This window comes from Arvicola amphibius, chromosome 18 (genome assembly GCF_903992535.2).
Source record: "Arvicola amphibius chromosome 18, mArvAmp1.2, whole genome shotgun sequence".
NCBI lineage: Eukaryota > Metazoa > Chordata > Mammalia > Rodentia > Cricetidae > Arvicola > Arvicola amphibius.
Window position 1 is genome coordinate 33,101,922 of NC_052064.1, and position 15,575 is coordinate 33,117,496.

Below are 15,575 nucleotides of genomic sequence, written 5' to 3' on the forward strand. Positions count from 1 at the left end.
TTGTATTTCAGCATTACAAATGTCATAAACTCAGCATCCTCGTGTCTTAGAAGACTGTGTGCAGGCCAGAGAGATGGCTCAGGGTAACTGCTTGCAGAAGACCCAGCACCCTCATGGTGGCTCACAGACATCTGTGGCACCACTTCCAGGGGTCATACTCACCCATATCCTCAGGCACGTGCATGCACACACAGACACACACACACACACGACAGGCAGACACATATACACATAAACACACAGGCACACACATATACACACACACACAGGCACACACATACACGCACACACACGCACGCACACACGACAGACAGACACACATACACACACATACACATACACACATACACACACACACACAGACACACACATACATAATACACGTGCACAGACACACAGACACACACATATACACATACACACGCACACACACACTACAGACACACACATACACAATACATGCACACAGACACAGACAGACACACACATTTACACGCACACACACATACACACACACACACAATACACGCACACACATGCACACACGTATACACATACATACACACACACGCACGCACACACATACACAATAAACGCGCACAGACACAGACACACACATATACACATACACACAGGCACACACATACACGCACAGACACACACATATACACATACACACATACATATACACACATACACCACGCGCACACACACAGACACACATACACAATACACACACGCGCACACACACACATACACAATACACGCGCACAGACACACACATATACACATACACACAGGCACACACACATACACACATGCACACACACATATACACACACGCACACACACAGGCACAGACACACACATACACGCACACACATGCACGCACACACTACAGACAGACACACACATATACACATACACACAGGCACACACATACACGCAAACACATACACACACATATACACATACACACATACACACACATACACACACATACACATACACACACAAATACACATACACACATACATATACACACATACACACACATACATACACATACACAATACATGCGCACAGACACAGACAGACACACACATATACACATACACACAGGCACACACATACGCACACACACAGACACACATATACACATACACACAGGCACACACACATACACACATGCACACACAGACACACACATATACACATACACACACGCACACACAGACACAGACACACACAATACACACACGCACACACATACACACAGACACACACATATACACATACACACATGCACACACACAGACACAGACACACACATACACAATACACACACGCACACACATACACACAGACACACACATATACACATACACACACACGCACGCACACACAGACACACACATACACAATACACACACGCACACACATACACACACACATTAAAATGAATATTTTTAAAAGACCGTTGTGATCGTGCACACCTGTAATCTGAGACTCGAGGGTAGAGAAAGAAGTGGCATGAGTGTACAAACACATATATATATATACACAATACACAATATAAGTAAGTATATAAGATGTATTAAAAATTTTAGGAGACTGGAGCGATAGCACAACACTTAAGAACACTGACTGATCTTACTGAGAACTTGGGTTCGGTTCCCAGCACCAACATGGTGTTTCACAAGTATCCGTGACTTTAGGTCCAGGGGCTGTAAAGCCCTCCTCTGACCTCTGCAGTCACATGGTGCACAACATGCATGCAGTCAAAACACCCATACTCACAAAACAAGAAAGTCTTTTTTTTAATTTAGCGTCTCATGAGACAGCCAGAATGTGGTCAAGAAGTTTGTGCTTGATTGAAAATAGAGAGAGATTCTTCAACTGAGGAATATAATTTTGTTCTTTTTCTTTCTGGGAAACAGTCTCTGGCTGTCCTGGAACTTGCTATATAGATCAGGCTGGCCTTGAACTCATAAAGATCCTCCTCTCTGGGATTAAAGGCAAGCATCACCAGAAGTGGTTAATTATATGTTGTTGTTGGCCAGGCAGTAGTGCTCACCTTTAATCCCAGTACTGGGGGGATGGAGCAGAGGCAGGTGGATTGCTGTGAGTTCAAGGTCTTCCTAGTATACAGAATGAGTTCCAGGACAGCCAGAGATATACAGAGAAACCCTGTCTTGAAAAAAGAAAAAAATTATGTCTTTGTTGTGTGAATGAATTTAGGTAATGAGAGTTTCAAGGTGATCAGCCTGGAAGAAGATCTGTAAAATAAACCAAATGCAAATTATGGCTTCCAGGACAGGGAAGGAAAGAAAGGTTCAAAAAATTATCTATATTTAGATATTTATTCTCAGTTTGTGATCATTGTTAATTTTCTAAGTATCATGCACTCAATATGACAGCTTTTATAAGCTTCTGAATACTAAATCCAATATTCTCTAACTTTTCTTTTTGAGTTCTTTATTGATGTTAGGTATTTCTTGAGATTATAATGAACAGTTTCTTCTTTGTATTGCATAAGGATTTACATTAAAAAGGTACAGAAGTTCCCTGAATATAGAGTGCCTACAGACCCCCAGATTGACAGGAAGGTCATCAGAATGGAGCAAGAGAAGGCCTTCACCATGCTGAAGAAGAACCTGGTGGATGCTGGGGGTGTTCTTCGGTAAGACATTCAGACAGCTCTGTCCTTTTCGGATTAATGTTATTAACAAGGACACTTACAGTATGTTTTCAGTTGTTTTATTAGGACTGGTTTTATAAGTTGGATACCTCACCAGTATTAATCTTATTTACTATTGTATATGTTATTGACTTTATTACCTAAAAATTGTGTATAACTCAAAGCATATGTTGTTGATTACTATGAGAGACATCTGTGAATTTTAAGCCCTAAGTATAATTTCATTTTATGTTTCATGTTTTAGATAGAAGGAACTATAATATTTCTGGCTTATTGTTCTTTATTTGTTAATTCAGGTGAAGAATTTATTATTGTATGAGGTCAAAATAAGGAAAACTTTTATATGATTTTTTATAAAAATTTAAAAATGAAGTCAATAATTAGACCCTTCAATTTTAAAAATATGTAGCTCTAATATTTTTATTTTAAAAATATCATTAGATTTTTAAATTTTATTTTGTGTTTAAGAGGTTTTCCTGGATGTATATTTGTGCACCTTGTACATTTTGATGCCATGGAGGTCAGAGAAGGGCGTTGGATCCCCTAGGACTTGAGTTATAGATGGTTGTGAATCACCATGGGATCTCTGCAAGTATACCAAATATTCTTAACAACTGAGTTATCTCTCCAGCTCCATACTATACAACTTGCTCTCTTTTGTTTTTATCGGTTTATATCAAGCAGAAGTACAGGGGGTCACTGGGATAGCTCAGTGAGTTCACGCTCCAGGACCCACATGATAAAAGGCAAGAACTGGCTCCTTCAAGTTGTTCTCTGACCTCTACATATACACATACACAAATAATAAATGTAAAAGACTTAGTGTGTAGCTCAATAGAACACTCTTCTATCCAAGTGCTTCACCAAAAGTTAAATCGCCAGTCTCTGTCTCTGTCTCTGTCTCTGTCTCTGTCTCGCTCTCTCTCATACAAAAATGTCTCTTAAGTTGGGTATGGTGATGCACACCTTTAATTCTAGGTCTCATGAGGCAGAGGCTTGTGGATCTCTGAGTTCAAAGGCAGCCTGGTCTACATACCAAGTTCCAGGCCAGCCAGAACTACATAGTGAAACCCTGTCTCAAAAACAAAAGCAACAACAACAACAAAGAAAAATCAATTAAAGAGTATTCTACCAGATTGATTGAGTTTCTTAGTATCAATCCCTTGCACTACTGTACAGGAGATGTGTTCACATTTAGTTGACTCGTTGGGCCAACAAGAATTGAGAATGCTTTGTTTGTTTGTTTATTTATTTTTATTTATTTAATGTTATTTATGTTTTGCATGCATTTATGTGTATGCGTCTCTCTCTCTCTCTCTCTCTCTCTCTTTCTGTGTGTGTGTGTGTGTGTGTGTGTATCATGTGCATGCCTGGTACCTATGTAAATTGGAAAAGAACTTTGGGTCCCTGGAGCTGGTGTTACAGATGGCTGTGAGCTACCATGTGGATCAGCAAGTGCACTTAACTTCTGAGCAATCTCTCTACCCTCATATATGTGTAAATCCCTGCATTGCCTTAACGTTAGGGTCATAGTAAAAGTTTATGAAGTTACCTTTATAATTGAGTATAAAGTCAACTTAAGAGGAGTTGAACATAAGACATTTTAAATTTTATTCTGCATAGCATAATCATATGTGATTTTTGTTTAAAAGATTATTCTCTCTCTTGATGCATATTAGCCTAAGTAATTATGATTCCCACTTTTGTCTAAATTATCAAGTTTTAATATTTACATTTTAATGATTTAAATGTTTTCTCTTCTCAGATGGTATGTGCAGTTGCCAACACAGCAAGCTCACCAGTATCATGAACTAGAGACTCGTGGCGTCTCTCTGCCACCATCTCCTCTTCCTGTGTCTTCTCTTGAAGAGGAGGAGACTGTAGTCAGAGATGAGAATTGTGCGTTGTCCTCCCGTCTCCACCCGCAAGTAGCGCATAAGATTCAGGAGTTAGTGTCTCAGGGAGTAGGACAAGTGTATGCAGTGAGGAAGCAGCTCAGGTACAGGAGAAGCAGCGTTTTCTTTTACACTGGTTACCTAGGTGATACACTAAGCATTGATTTTCCAGGACATGTGCTATTGGAGGGGCATCTCACCTGTGAACACTGTTTTCAGCCAATGCTTGGCAAACTTCATATGGTATTTCTTAATATGATTCTAAATGCTCATTTGAGACACTAAATCTTTGGCAGATTAGACTATTTCTACGTGATGAATTTATTTTATTTTACTAGCTAAGGTCTTCCTGGCCTTTAATTCACTTATATAGCCCAGGTTGGCTTCCAGTTTTCAGCAATCTTCCTATCTCAGGTAACTAAGTGCTGGGATTACGGGTGTGAGTCACTATTCCTGAAATGAATTGAATGACATGATACATATTTTTGAGATAAAATGTGTAGAATCAGAAAATTAGAAACCTAGATTAAAGTAATTATTTTAGATTATTTGAAATTAAATAGAATTTTATTGTAATGGGAAATGAATATGATCAAAATAGAATATATACATGTATGGTGTTCTCAAAAATTAAAATATTTGATTTTTAAAAAGATAAGTCAAACTATTTACTATAACAATGTGTTATATTCAATTATAAATATGTTATATATCACAACAACATTAAGTATCTTGAGTACTTTTAAAGATACTTCAAAATACTACAAATAAAAGTTCCATTAGGCTGGAGGTGATGGCACACACCTTTAATCCCAGCACTCAGGAAGCAGAAGCAAGTAGATCTTTATGAGTTCAAGGCCAGCCTGGTCTACAGAGCTAGTTCTAGGACAGCCAGGGCTACACAGAGAAACCCTGTCATGAAAAAAGAAAGAAAAAGTCTTTCATTAGATGAATAACTTTCCAGATTTAACTACAATGATAATTATTGTAATAAGGTGATTAATATATGTATATCACATATTCTGCCAAACCTTTAAATATATAATTTTACACATAAAAAAATAGAAATGAGCCGGGCGGTGGTGGCGCACGCCTTTAATCCCAGCACTCGGGAGGCAGAGGCAGGCGGGTCTCTGTGAGTTCGAGGCCAGCCTGGTCTACAAGAGCTAGTTCCAGGACAGGCTCTAAAAAAAAAAAAAAAGCTGCAGAGAAACCTTGTCTCGAAAAACCAAAAAAAAAAAAAAAAAATAGAAATGAAAAATTGCTAAGTAATTGCCTTGAAAGACAGTCAGAACTGAAACCTGGATCTGGCTCTACAGCCTGTGTGTAATGCTATGATACTTTGCTCCTTTTGTTTACTGTGTACTGGAATCTGAATAACAAAATGAGTTCTTATAAGAATTAGTTTTTGTTTCTTTGAGGTTGGGTCTCACTGTATAGCCCTGGCTAGAATGGAACTCACTATGTAGACCAGGCCTCATAGAGATCTACTTGCCTCTGCATCCTGAGTGCTGGGATTCAAAGTGTGCACAGCTACAATGAGCAACAAGCATTACTTTTTAGTTACCATATAACCTTTCTGTTTTCAGAAATAAACATTTGTTTTCATTGAGGTGCCTACAGAACAGAGCCAAAATTTAGTAAAGCCATCCACTATTTACTAAAATTTGGCTTATTCTACTTATTTCAAATTTTAAAAATTCTTATTCTACTTATTTCAAATTATTTAAAAAGAGGTTCAATGAGAAAGAAAAATAATGCAGCTCTGCAGATTTAATAAATGTAATACAAAAGCACAAATGTATTAAATATGTAATTGTGTAGCAATGCTACTTTTCCTTATACTATCTTGCCTTCCGAAATCTTAGTGTCTCAAAATATTCGAACCATCAAGTTTTATGTAGTATTAATTGGTACCTTTGGAAGCAGTGTAACATGATGTTTACATATACAAATTGGAAATAGGTCCATGTTTTCTTACTTATTAAACAGGTATATAATTCAGGGCAACTTCAACTTGTGCAGCCTTCAACTCCCTCATCTGTAAGGTGGAATTGATTCTTACATCGGGTCACATGGTCACAGTAATAGTTAAGGAAATACCTGTAGTGTGTTCAGAATTGTGTCTGATATGGTAAGCACTTAAAAACATTATAATGTTCAAATTGAGGATTGTGGTCCAAGTTTAAGCTCAGTTGGATGATGGTGGCACACACTTTTAATCCCAGCAGCACTTGGAAGGCAGAGGCTGGTGGATCTCTGTGAGTTTGAGCCAGCCTGATCTACAGAGTGAGTTCCAGAACAGCCAGTGCTGTTTACACAGAGAAACTTTATCTTGAAACAAGCAAACAAACAAAATAAAATGTTAAAGCTCTGTAATATGTGTGATTTGAACCAATTAAAATAGCACATTTCACTGGGCGGTGGTGGTGCAAGCTTTTAATCCTAGCACTTGGAAGGCAAAGACAGGTAGATCTCTGTGAGTTTGAGGCTAGCCTGATATACAGAGGGAGTTCCAGGATAGGCATCAAAACTACAGAGGAACCCTGTCTTGAAAAATAAAAAAACCCCAAAACAAACAAACAAAAGATAGCATCTTTTTTTTTTTTATTATGTATACAATATTCTGTCTGTGTGTATGCCTCCTGGCCAGAAGAGGGCACCAGACCCCATTACAGCTACCATGTGGTTGCTGGGAATTTAACTCAGGACCTTTGGAAGAGCAGGCAATGCTCTTAACCTCTGAGCCATCTCTCCAGCCCCCCAAAAATAGCATCTTTCTTTAACCTTTGGTTTTCTTTTCTCTTTCTCTCTCTCTCTTTCCTTCCTTCCTTCCTTCTTTCTTTTTTTCTTTCTTTTTTTGAGACAGGATTTCTCTCTGTAGCTTTGGAGTCTGTCCTGTCTGTAGACCAGGCTGTCCTCAAACTCACAGAGATCCACCTGCCTCTGCCTCCTGAGTGCTGGGATTAAAGGTGTGCGCTACCACCTAGTCATTACCTGTTTAATAAACAGAAAGAAATCTAAAGTGGCTAATTATTTACAGATTTATATACATATGAATTATTTATAGAAATATGAATCATACTTTATAAAAGCTTCTATTAAAAGAGAAACTTTCAGTCTATAAGTGCATCATTACAGTTATATTTTTATTTTATATCCTCCACAGAAAATTTGTGGAAAGAGAGCTGTTCAAACCTGATGAGGTACCTGAAAGACATAATTTATCCTTTTTTCCAACTGTAAATGATATAAAAAATCATATCCATGAGGTACAGAAATCCTTGAGGCCTGGAGATGTGGTGTATAATCCAGAGATTATTCCAGCAACGGTACGATCACACCACTTCTTTGTTTCATTAGAGTATTTCTCAGCTCCCATTAATGCATTAGCGAGTCTCTAGTTCTGGTAATACTTAATAGAAAAGGCTACTGGTACACCATCTCAATTGCTATGATTTACATTAGGTAATTTTCTAAAATATGAATTCCACAAGCTCTCAGATAATGACTTAACTGCATATTTCCTACTATCCTCACAAGGAAAAGAAACAGTAGATTTCCAAATCTAAGTATAACAGAGAAGAATCAGTATTTTTTCTTAATGAGAACTATTTCTTATTCAGTTTACAGACATTTATTGAGCACATACTGAGTATATCCCTTGCTCATTTTAAATAGATGGTCAAGGTTAAGTAGTTCAGTTTCAGGTCACAGAGTCTGATGTGAGCTCTGCATGCCATATCTGAATATCAGTGTTTGCCTCATATTTTATATTGTCATTTCTCTGTCAATATTAATAATTTCTGAGATAATTTTACCATAGTTTCCCAGAAATTAGTGATTACAGTAGAAGTAGTGACTGACTTTGGAATTAAAATCTGAGTAGCTTTAACTTTTGCCTTCTTGACTCTTTACTTTCCAAGTTCTACTATCTGAACATTTTTGAATTGTACTTATTTCTTATGTATGTGGATGTTTTGCTTGCATGCCTAGGTCCCATGGAGGCCAGAAGAGGGTGTCGGATTCCCTGAACCTGGGGTAATAGGTGGTTGTGAGCCATCATGATGGGCTCTGGGAATCAAACCTAGGTCTTCTGGAAGATCAGCTGGTGCTTGACTGCTGAGCATCTCTCCAGTCCTAGGACTTGGATATTTCAGATGCTAGACCTGCTGGGATGGTTTCTCTTTGTTTGTTGTGTATCTAAACTTATTATTACTCTACCAAATTCAAGAAATAAAATATTTTCCATCTACACTTCCTATCCAAATTGTTGATATCTGAGTTCATAGACCCTAACATAGTGGGACATACTTGCGCTTTGAGAATGTAAACTAGAGAGAACTACAGAACAAAACTCAAGTGTAGTGAAAATAAAACAGGAAGCTGGTGGAGAGCTCATTCTGTAAAGTGCTTGCTGCACAAACATGCTGGTCTAAGTGTGGTCCCCTAGGACTCACATAAAAATGCTGAGCATGGTAGGCGTGAGCTTCCAGTCCCAGTACTGGGGGGTGGGGACAGGATGAAACTGGCTGCCTAATTGGTGAGCTCCAGGCCAATAAAAGATGCCATCTCAAAGGAAACAAACTTAGTGCTGTCCTCTGGATCCATATGCACATACACACACACACACACACACACACACACACACACACAGAGAGAGAGAAAGAGAGAGAGAGAGAAAGAGAGAGAGAGAGAGAGAGAGAGAGAGAGAGAGAGAGAGAGAGAGAGAGAGAGAGAGAGAGAGAGAGAAGAAAATAGAGGGCTGGAGAGGTGGCTCAGAGGTTAGGAGTGCCGGCTGCTCTTACAGAGGTCCTGAGTTCAATTTCCAGCAACTACACGGTGGCTCACAGCCATCTTAAATGAGATCAGGTTCCCTCTTCTGAAGGCAGAACACTGTATGCATAATAAATAGATACATCTTTAAAAAAAGAAAGAAAGCAGTCTGAGCAAGCCATAAAGAGCAAGCCAGTAAACGTCACTCTTCTGTGGCCCTTGCATCAGCTCCTGCTTAAAAGAAAAAGAAAAGGAAAATAGAGTTAGCTAGGTGATTCAGTAGGTAAAGGTGCTTGCCGTTTCCAAAGTTGTCCTCTGCTTTCCACATGTGTGCCAAACCATGTGTGTACACGAGACACAAAATAAGTAAAAGAGTGTAAATTTTTAAAAGAAAATATGATAGTTGTATTAATGTCTTAAGATTATTTTCATTATAACTCGGTTGCTTTTGCTGAAACAAATGTTCTCACTTCAGCTTCAGTGGACTACAGATAGCGGGAATATTCTCAGAGAGACGGTAACAGTTACATTTGCAGAAGGTAGGTTGTTTTTGGATATTTTTATAACATAGAAATCAATTGGTGTTATATCTGGAAAGAACTTTAACTATCTCATATAATCATTTTTGAGAAATCTCTGTATGCTCCTGTGTCCTGGTGTGTATGCCTGTGTGAAGGTCAGAGGTCAATGTCATGCCTCCTCCTCCACTACTCTCCATATCTTTATTTATTTTGTGGTGAGCTTTATCAGTAAGCCTGGAGGTCACTGTTTCAACTGGTCAGCAAGCCCCAGGGGTCTGCCTTTTCTGCCCCTCTAGCACTGGGACTGCAGACACTCTGGCTACCCCTGGCATTTCTGAGTCCTGGGAATCTGAACTCATCCTGTTTGCACGTCAAGTCCTTTACTCCCTGAGCCACGTCCTTGATTCATCATGTAAGGAGACCCGACTCTAAAGAGGGAAAGAGTAGTATGTTAGATTTTATCAAACATTTCTAGAACCTTTATGGTTTTTTATGACCAAAAAAGTTGCTTGTTGTTGAGTAAATTGTGATCCTCCTGCTCAGCCCTTAAGTGCTGGAATTCTAAGCATGTGCCAGCATATCTGACTAACTGAATCTGAGGCTGAATTAGCATAGTCAGCTACAAGAATGGCCCATGTGCCTTGATGCGCAAACTGTTGTCTATTTTGAATTGTTTGCTTTTCTCTGTGTAGCTCTCTCTGTCCTGGAACTTGCTGTGTAGACCAGGTTGGCTTTGAACTCACACATCCACCTGCTTCTGCCCTGTGGATGCTGGGGTTACAGGTGTGCACCACTCCTGCCTGCCATCACATATGTTCCTAACTCCTGTGTTCTTGAAGCATTTGAAGTTTCTTTTATTTTGTTTGTTTTTGTTTACTCCTTTACATGAGTTCTGTCTCCTGGAAATGTTTTCTCTTTTCTGTGTGGAAAATCCTTTTCTCACTCAGAGCAGTCTCTGGTTTTGAGTGTTTTTCTAACTTAATCTCTTACATTAAGGGGGCTCCTTGTTACGTTTACCTCCGTACCTGCTGTGGTAGCTGCTGTTTACACGTGTGTAGATTTTGTTGGTATTCTTCAGAGGCAGGGTTATAGTTAATCAAACCAAGTTTCTAGAAGATAATGTCTTCTAAAGCATCAATACCACATTCACTAGAATCAACTAATGGATAGCTGTATGTGGAGCATTTTCTGCTGCAGTTAACTTCCAGGGGACATGTCACATCCGCTAGTTCTCACATTGGAACTTTACATTGATGCCCTTTGCCATCACCTGTGCATTTTACTTTACTAAGTTGCTGTGCTCTGTGCGGGCAGGTTCCTACTTCATGGGCTTAAAGGTTAGCAATGGATAAACACTAAACAAATGTTTTCTAATTAATTACTATTGTGAAAAGTGCCGTGTGGGAATTGTACTAGAAACATGCACTTAGAGGGAGGGTAAGGGGAGGGCGTTGCTCTTTAAAATGTCACTTTTAGAGCAGGGTATAGTAGCACACACTTTTAATCCCAGCATTTGGGAGGCACAGACAGGAGGATCTGTGAGTTTGAGGCCAGCCTGGTCTACAGAGCAAGTTCTAGGACAGCCAGGACTTCATAGTGGAGAGAGAGAGAGAGAGAGAGAGAGAGAGAGAGAGAGAGAGAGAGAGAGAAGAAAATGTCGAGCCTGTACTGAAACTCACTCTGTAGACCAGACTGGCCTCAAACTCACAGAGATCCACCTGTCTCTGTCTTCTGAGAGCTGGGACTAAAGGTGTACACCATTACAATTCATCTGAATTAGAATGTTCTAAGAATTGACAAGCACAAGGCTCCATGCCAGGCTAGTTTGGAATTCAATTAATTAATTAATTCATATTAATTTTGAGGTAGGGTCTTCTTTGTAGCTCTGGCTGTCCTGGAACTTACTATGTAAATCAGGCTGGCCTCGAATTCTCAGAGATCCACCTGCCTCTGCCTCCTATGTGCTGGCCATGCTTGGCTATGTGTTGATTTGTTCATTTATGATGATTTTTGTTTCTTTATTTGTTTTCAGATGGGGCATCAGGTAGCCCAGACTGTACTTAAACCCACTTCTGTAGCCAAGAGTTACCTTGTACTGCTGGTCCTTCTTCGTGCACTGCCAGAGTTCAGGGATATATGTGTTTGCTACCTTGCCTAGCTTACTGATGATTTTTTGAAGTCTTTGATTCTGATAGTAATGATTGTTATAAAACTCAAGAGAAATAACTGTGTATATCTCCTGTTCAATTTAGGAAATTCACTGGGAGAACCAGTTACCAGCAGAGTGCGGGCAAGCAGGACACAGTCTTCGCTGTCTCCAGAGCCGTTCCACTTGCTCTCCCCACTTCCTTCATTTCAGTCCAAAATCTCCTCACACTTACAGGTAGGCACCCATTAAATGCTGTTTAATCTTATTCTTCTTTCATGATTCCTCTTTTAAGGACTTCAGAGAATTGCTGTAAAATTACAATAATGGCCATATATTTCTTTATTATTAATTCTCGAATCCTTTATGCCTTGATTGGAGGTGATAATTCAGGTAATATGTTTTGAAAAGTTTGAGGGAGACTCTGACCGCAGTACAGTTTGCTGTATTGCTTTTCCTTGGTCCTTGTTTCTGTCTTCATGCAGTATTTGTTATTAACTACATACCTATTACCTTGTGTTCCAATTTTTTTTGTTGTCAAAGAATACCCAATGAGTATGTCATACTCAGTAAATCCAATCATGTGATATAACTCTTTTCTCTTTGGAAGGGTTTGAAGTTACAGCCAAGACTCTCCTCTCTTGATGGATCTCAAGCTCTGGTGTCAGGAAATGGCCACCCTTCCCCCGGTCCTTCAGGACTTCTGGATACAGCAGGAAATGCTGTAGTGAATGATCATTCTCTAATGCTTGGTCAGAGTCAGGACCTTCAAACAGACACATGCCTAACACAAAACAGCAGCTTTGCCTCTGCCGTGGGAAACCTCCCAGAGTCAGTTCAAAATCTCGTAATGGATCAGCTGGTGGAAGGTGAAGATGTTGAGGCTGCAGGGAATCTGGAAGGAAGTGTAAGTAGGATTCTGTTGGGAGATGTGCAAACGGTTCCAGTACGAGTCGTAGGCAGCCACCCAGCTCTTAGTAAGTGACCGTCAGTTTACAGTTGCCTGGTATCACCCCTCCAGACAACGGAAAAAGCTGTCATTTCTACCCAGTGGGTTTATAATATTGTAAAGTTCAAACAAAATTATGAGAGGAAGATATTTCATTAACCTAATATTTTTTCTTATTATGTTTAATTATTTAATCCCAATGAAATTATTCATTGTCTATCCCAGCACTTTGAAGGCTTAGGCAGAAAGATTGCAAGTTCAAGGCCAGCCTGGTCTACAAAACAAGTTCTACATCAGCCTGAGCAATTTATCAAGACCCTATAAATAAAAAGAGAGCTGGATGGCAGGTCCTAAGAACTGGGTTCAGTCACCAGTGCAGACAGGAAAAGAAGGAAAGAGGAAATTATTCATTTTGAATAATTTTTTATTTTTATTTATTTATTTTTTTGAGACAGAGTCTCACTGGCTGTCCAGGAACTCACTATATAGACCAGGCTGACCTCAAACTTATGTGACCACCATGCTTAGCTGGATTTATTTAATTTATTTTGCATACAAGGGTTTTGCCTGTGTGTATAGTATGTATGTGCAGAACATGTGTTCCCAGTGCCCAGGGCCCTAGGGCAGAAGAAGGCCGTGGTTATCCTGGAACTAGAGCTACAGATGGTTGTGCATCACAATATGGGTGCTAGGAACCAAGGCCAGGTGTGGTGGTGCCTGCCTTTAATCCTAGCACTTGGTCTCTAGGTTCAAGGCCAGCATGGTCTACATAATGAGAACCTGTCCCTAAAACAAAACAAAAACCAAATGAAGATGCATTGTATTGGCCAGTTGACAGTGATCCCACTGGTGTGCTGGCTCTCCATTCATGTGGTTATAAGCACGGTGGAGGGTGCTTGGGTGTTCTGAAGTGTTTTAGATGAGCAGACATAGCTCACACAGCTGAGACAGGGCCATCATTTTAAGATGTGCTGCTTTGTTTTCTAACATGCCAAATATTTTTTTTTCAATTTTACCATGACCCCTTTCTAAACTGTGGTTTATTTGAGTTTATTCTAGGTTCAGATTGTTTTTATTTTTTAAAGATAAAGTCTCATGTATACCTGGCCAGCCTTAAACTGGCTGTGCTACTAAGGATGATCTTGAATTCCTGATCCTCTGCTTTCAACACTCCAGTGCTGGCATTACAGGAGTGCACCATCGTGTCTGGCTTTACTTTGTATAATTTTAAAATGTACTAACCCTTTTGTGTTTTTTTTTTGTTTGGTTTTAAAGTTGAAGAAAGTCTAGAAGATACTCTGTCTGTGAACCAAGTTAAACAAGAACCCAAAGAGTCAACACTGTCTATAGGAGCAAAAACTTTTCTGGACTGTAAAAAATTATCTGCTACATAAGATGCTTAAAGCTTTTCAAATTCTACAGCTCTGGTTCTGATGTCTTAGAAGGTGAAGATTGCTGGGCATGGCATGTCAATCATTGGACCAGGACTCAGTGATGAGCAGCTTTGACTTGAATATTTGTTGTCAATTTTATATTTGTATTTCTCTCAAGAAGAATTTTGCTTTATTTTGTATTCCTATACTTTTTTATTATCCAGTAAGACAAGTGTTAAAAGATCATCTGAACTTCACAGTAATTTAGTGTGAACACAAATATTTATCTCACCCCTGAAAATACCTAGTGTTGGTTCTTACAAGACAAAAAAGGCCAACAGTAAAAGTGTGTGTGTAGAGTATGCGTTGTGTGCTCAGAAATTTAAAATTGTGAGGAGAGTTTCGATTAGCTAACAGGTAAGAGAATATTTGTTATGTGTCTTATTTGAAAAGTTAGAGCAATAGATTTATATGAAAACACAGAGCTGCCAATCACATTCCTATAGATTTGCATAGTGGCACCCAGCCACCATTCACATCCCTGTAGATTTGCATAGTAGCACACAGCCACCAATCACATCCCATCCCTGTAGATTTGCATAGTAACACCCAGCCGCCAATCACATCCCTGTAGATTTGCATAGTAGCACACAACCATCAATCACATCCCTGTAGATTTGCATAGTGGCACACAGCCACTAATCACATCCCTGTAGATTTGCATAGTAGCACCCAGCTGCTAGTCACATCCCTGTAGATTTGCATAGTAGTACACAGCCACTAATCACATCCCTGTAGATTTGCATAGTGGCGCACAGCCACCAATCATATCCCTGTAGATTTGCATAGTAGCACCCAGCCACCAACCACATTCCTATAGATTTGCATAGTAGCACCCAGCTGCTAGTCACATCCCTGTAGATTTGCATAGTAGTACACAGCCACTAATCACATCCCTGTAGATTTGCATAGTGGCACACAGCCACCAATCATATCCCTGTAGATTTGCATAGTAGCACCCAGCCACCAACCACATTCCTATAGATTTGCATAGTAGCACCCAGCCACCAACCACATTCCTATAGATTTGCATAGTAGCACCCAGCTGCTAGTCACATCCCTGGACACTGCATTTGTGGTTTATCCTCTAGACTTTATACCTTTAACTATAAATGAATGGTACTAATGGTCTTCTGTCAGAAAGTTCAATGACT

General features: G+C 39.5%; 1 protein-coding gene across 4 annotated transcripts in view; it reads left to right on the forward strand.

Moving 5' to 3' along the window:
- Window positions 1-15,210, forward strand: part of Carf (calcium responsive transcription factor) — a 34,732-nt gene extending 19,522 nt beyond the window's left edge. For 2 of the 4 annotated variants that reach the window (XM_038315202.1, XM_038315204.1), the window contains exons 12-17: window positions 2,540-2,683; window positions 4,467-4,700; window positions 7,766-7,928; window positions 9,848-9,911; window positions 12,146-12,276; window positions 12,650-14,048. In XM_038315202.1, the coding sequence (XP_038171130.1) occupies window positions 2,540-2,683; window positions 4,467-4,700; window positions 7,766-7,928; window positions 9,848-9,911; window positions 12,146-12,276; window positions 12,650-13,024 (1,111 nt within the window). In that variant the 3' untranslated portion in view covers window positions 13,025-14,048. Of the gene's footprint in view, window positions 1-2,539; window positions 2,684-4,466; window positions 4,701-7,765; window positions 7,929-9,847; window positions 9,912-12,145; window positions 12,277-12,649; window positions 14,049-14,263 lie in introns of those variants that run through there. The other 2 variants (XM_038315205.1, XM_038315203.1) reach the window with 2 other exon arrangements.
- Window positions 15,211-15,575: the final 365 nt, after the last annotated feature.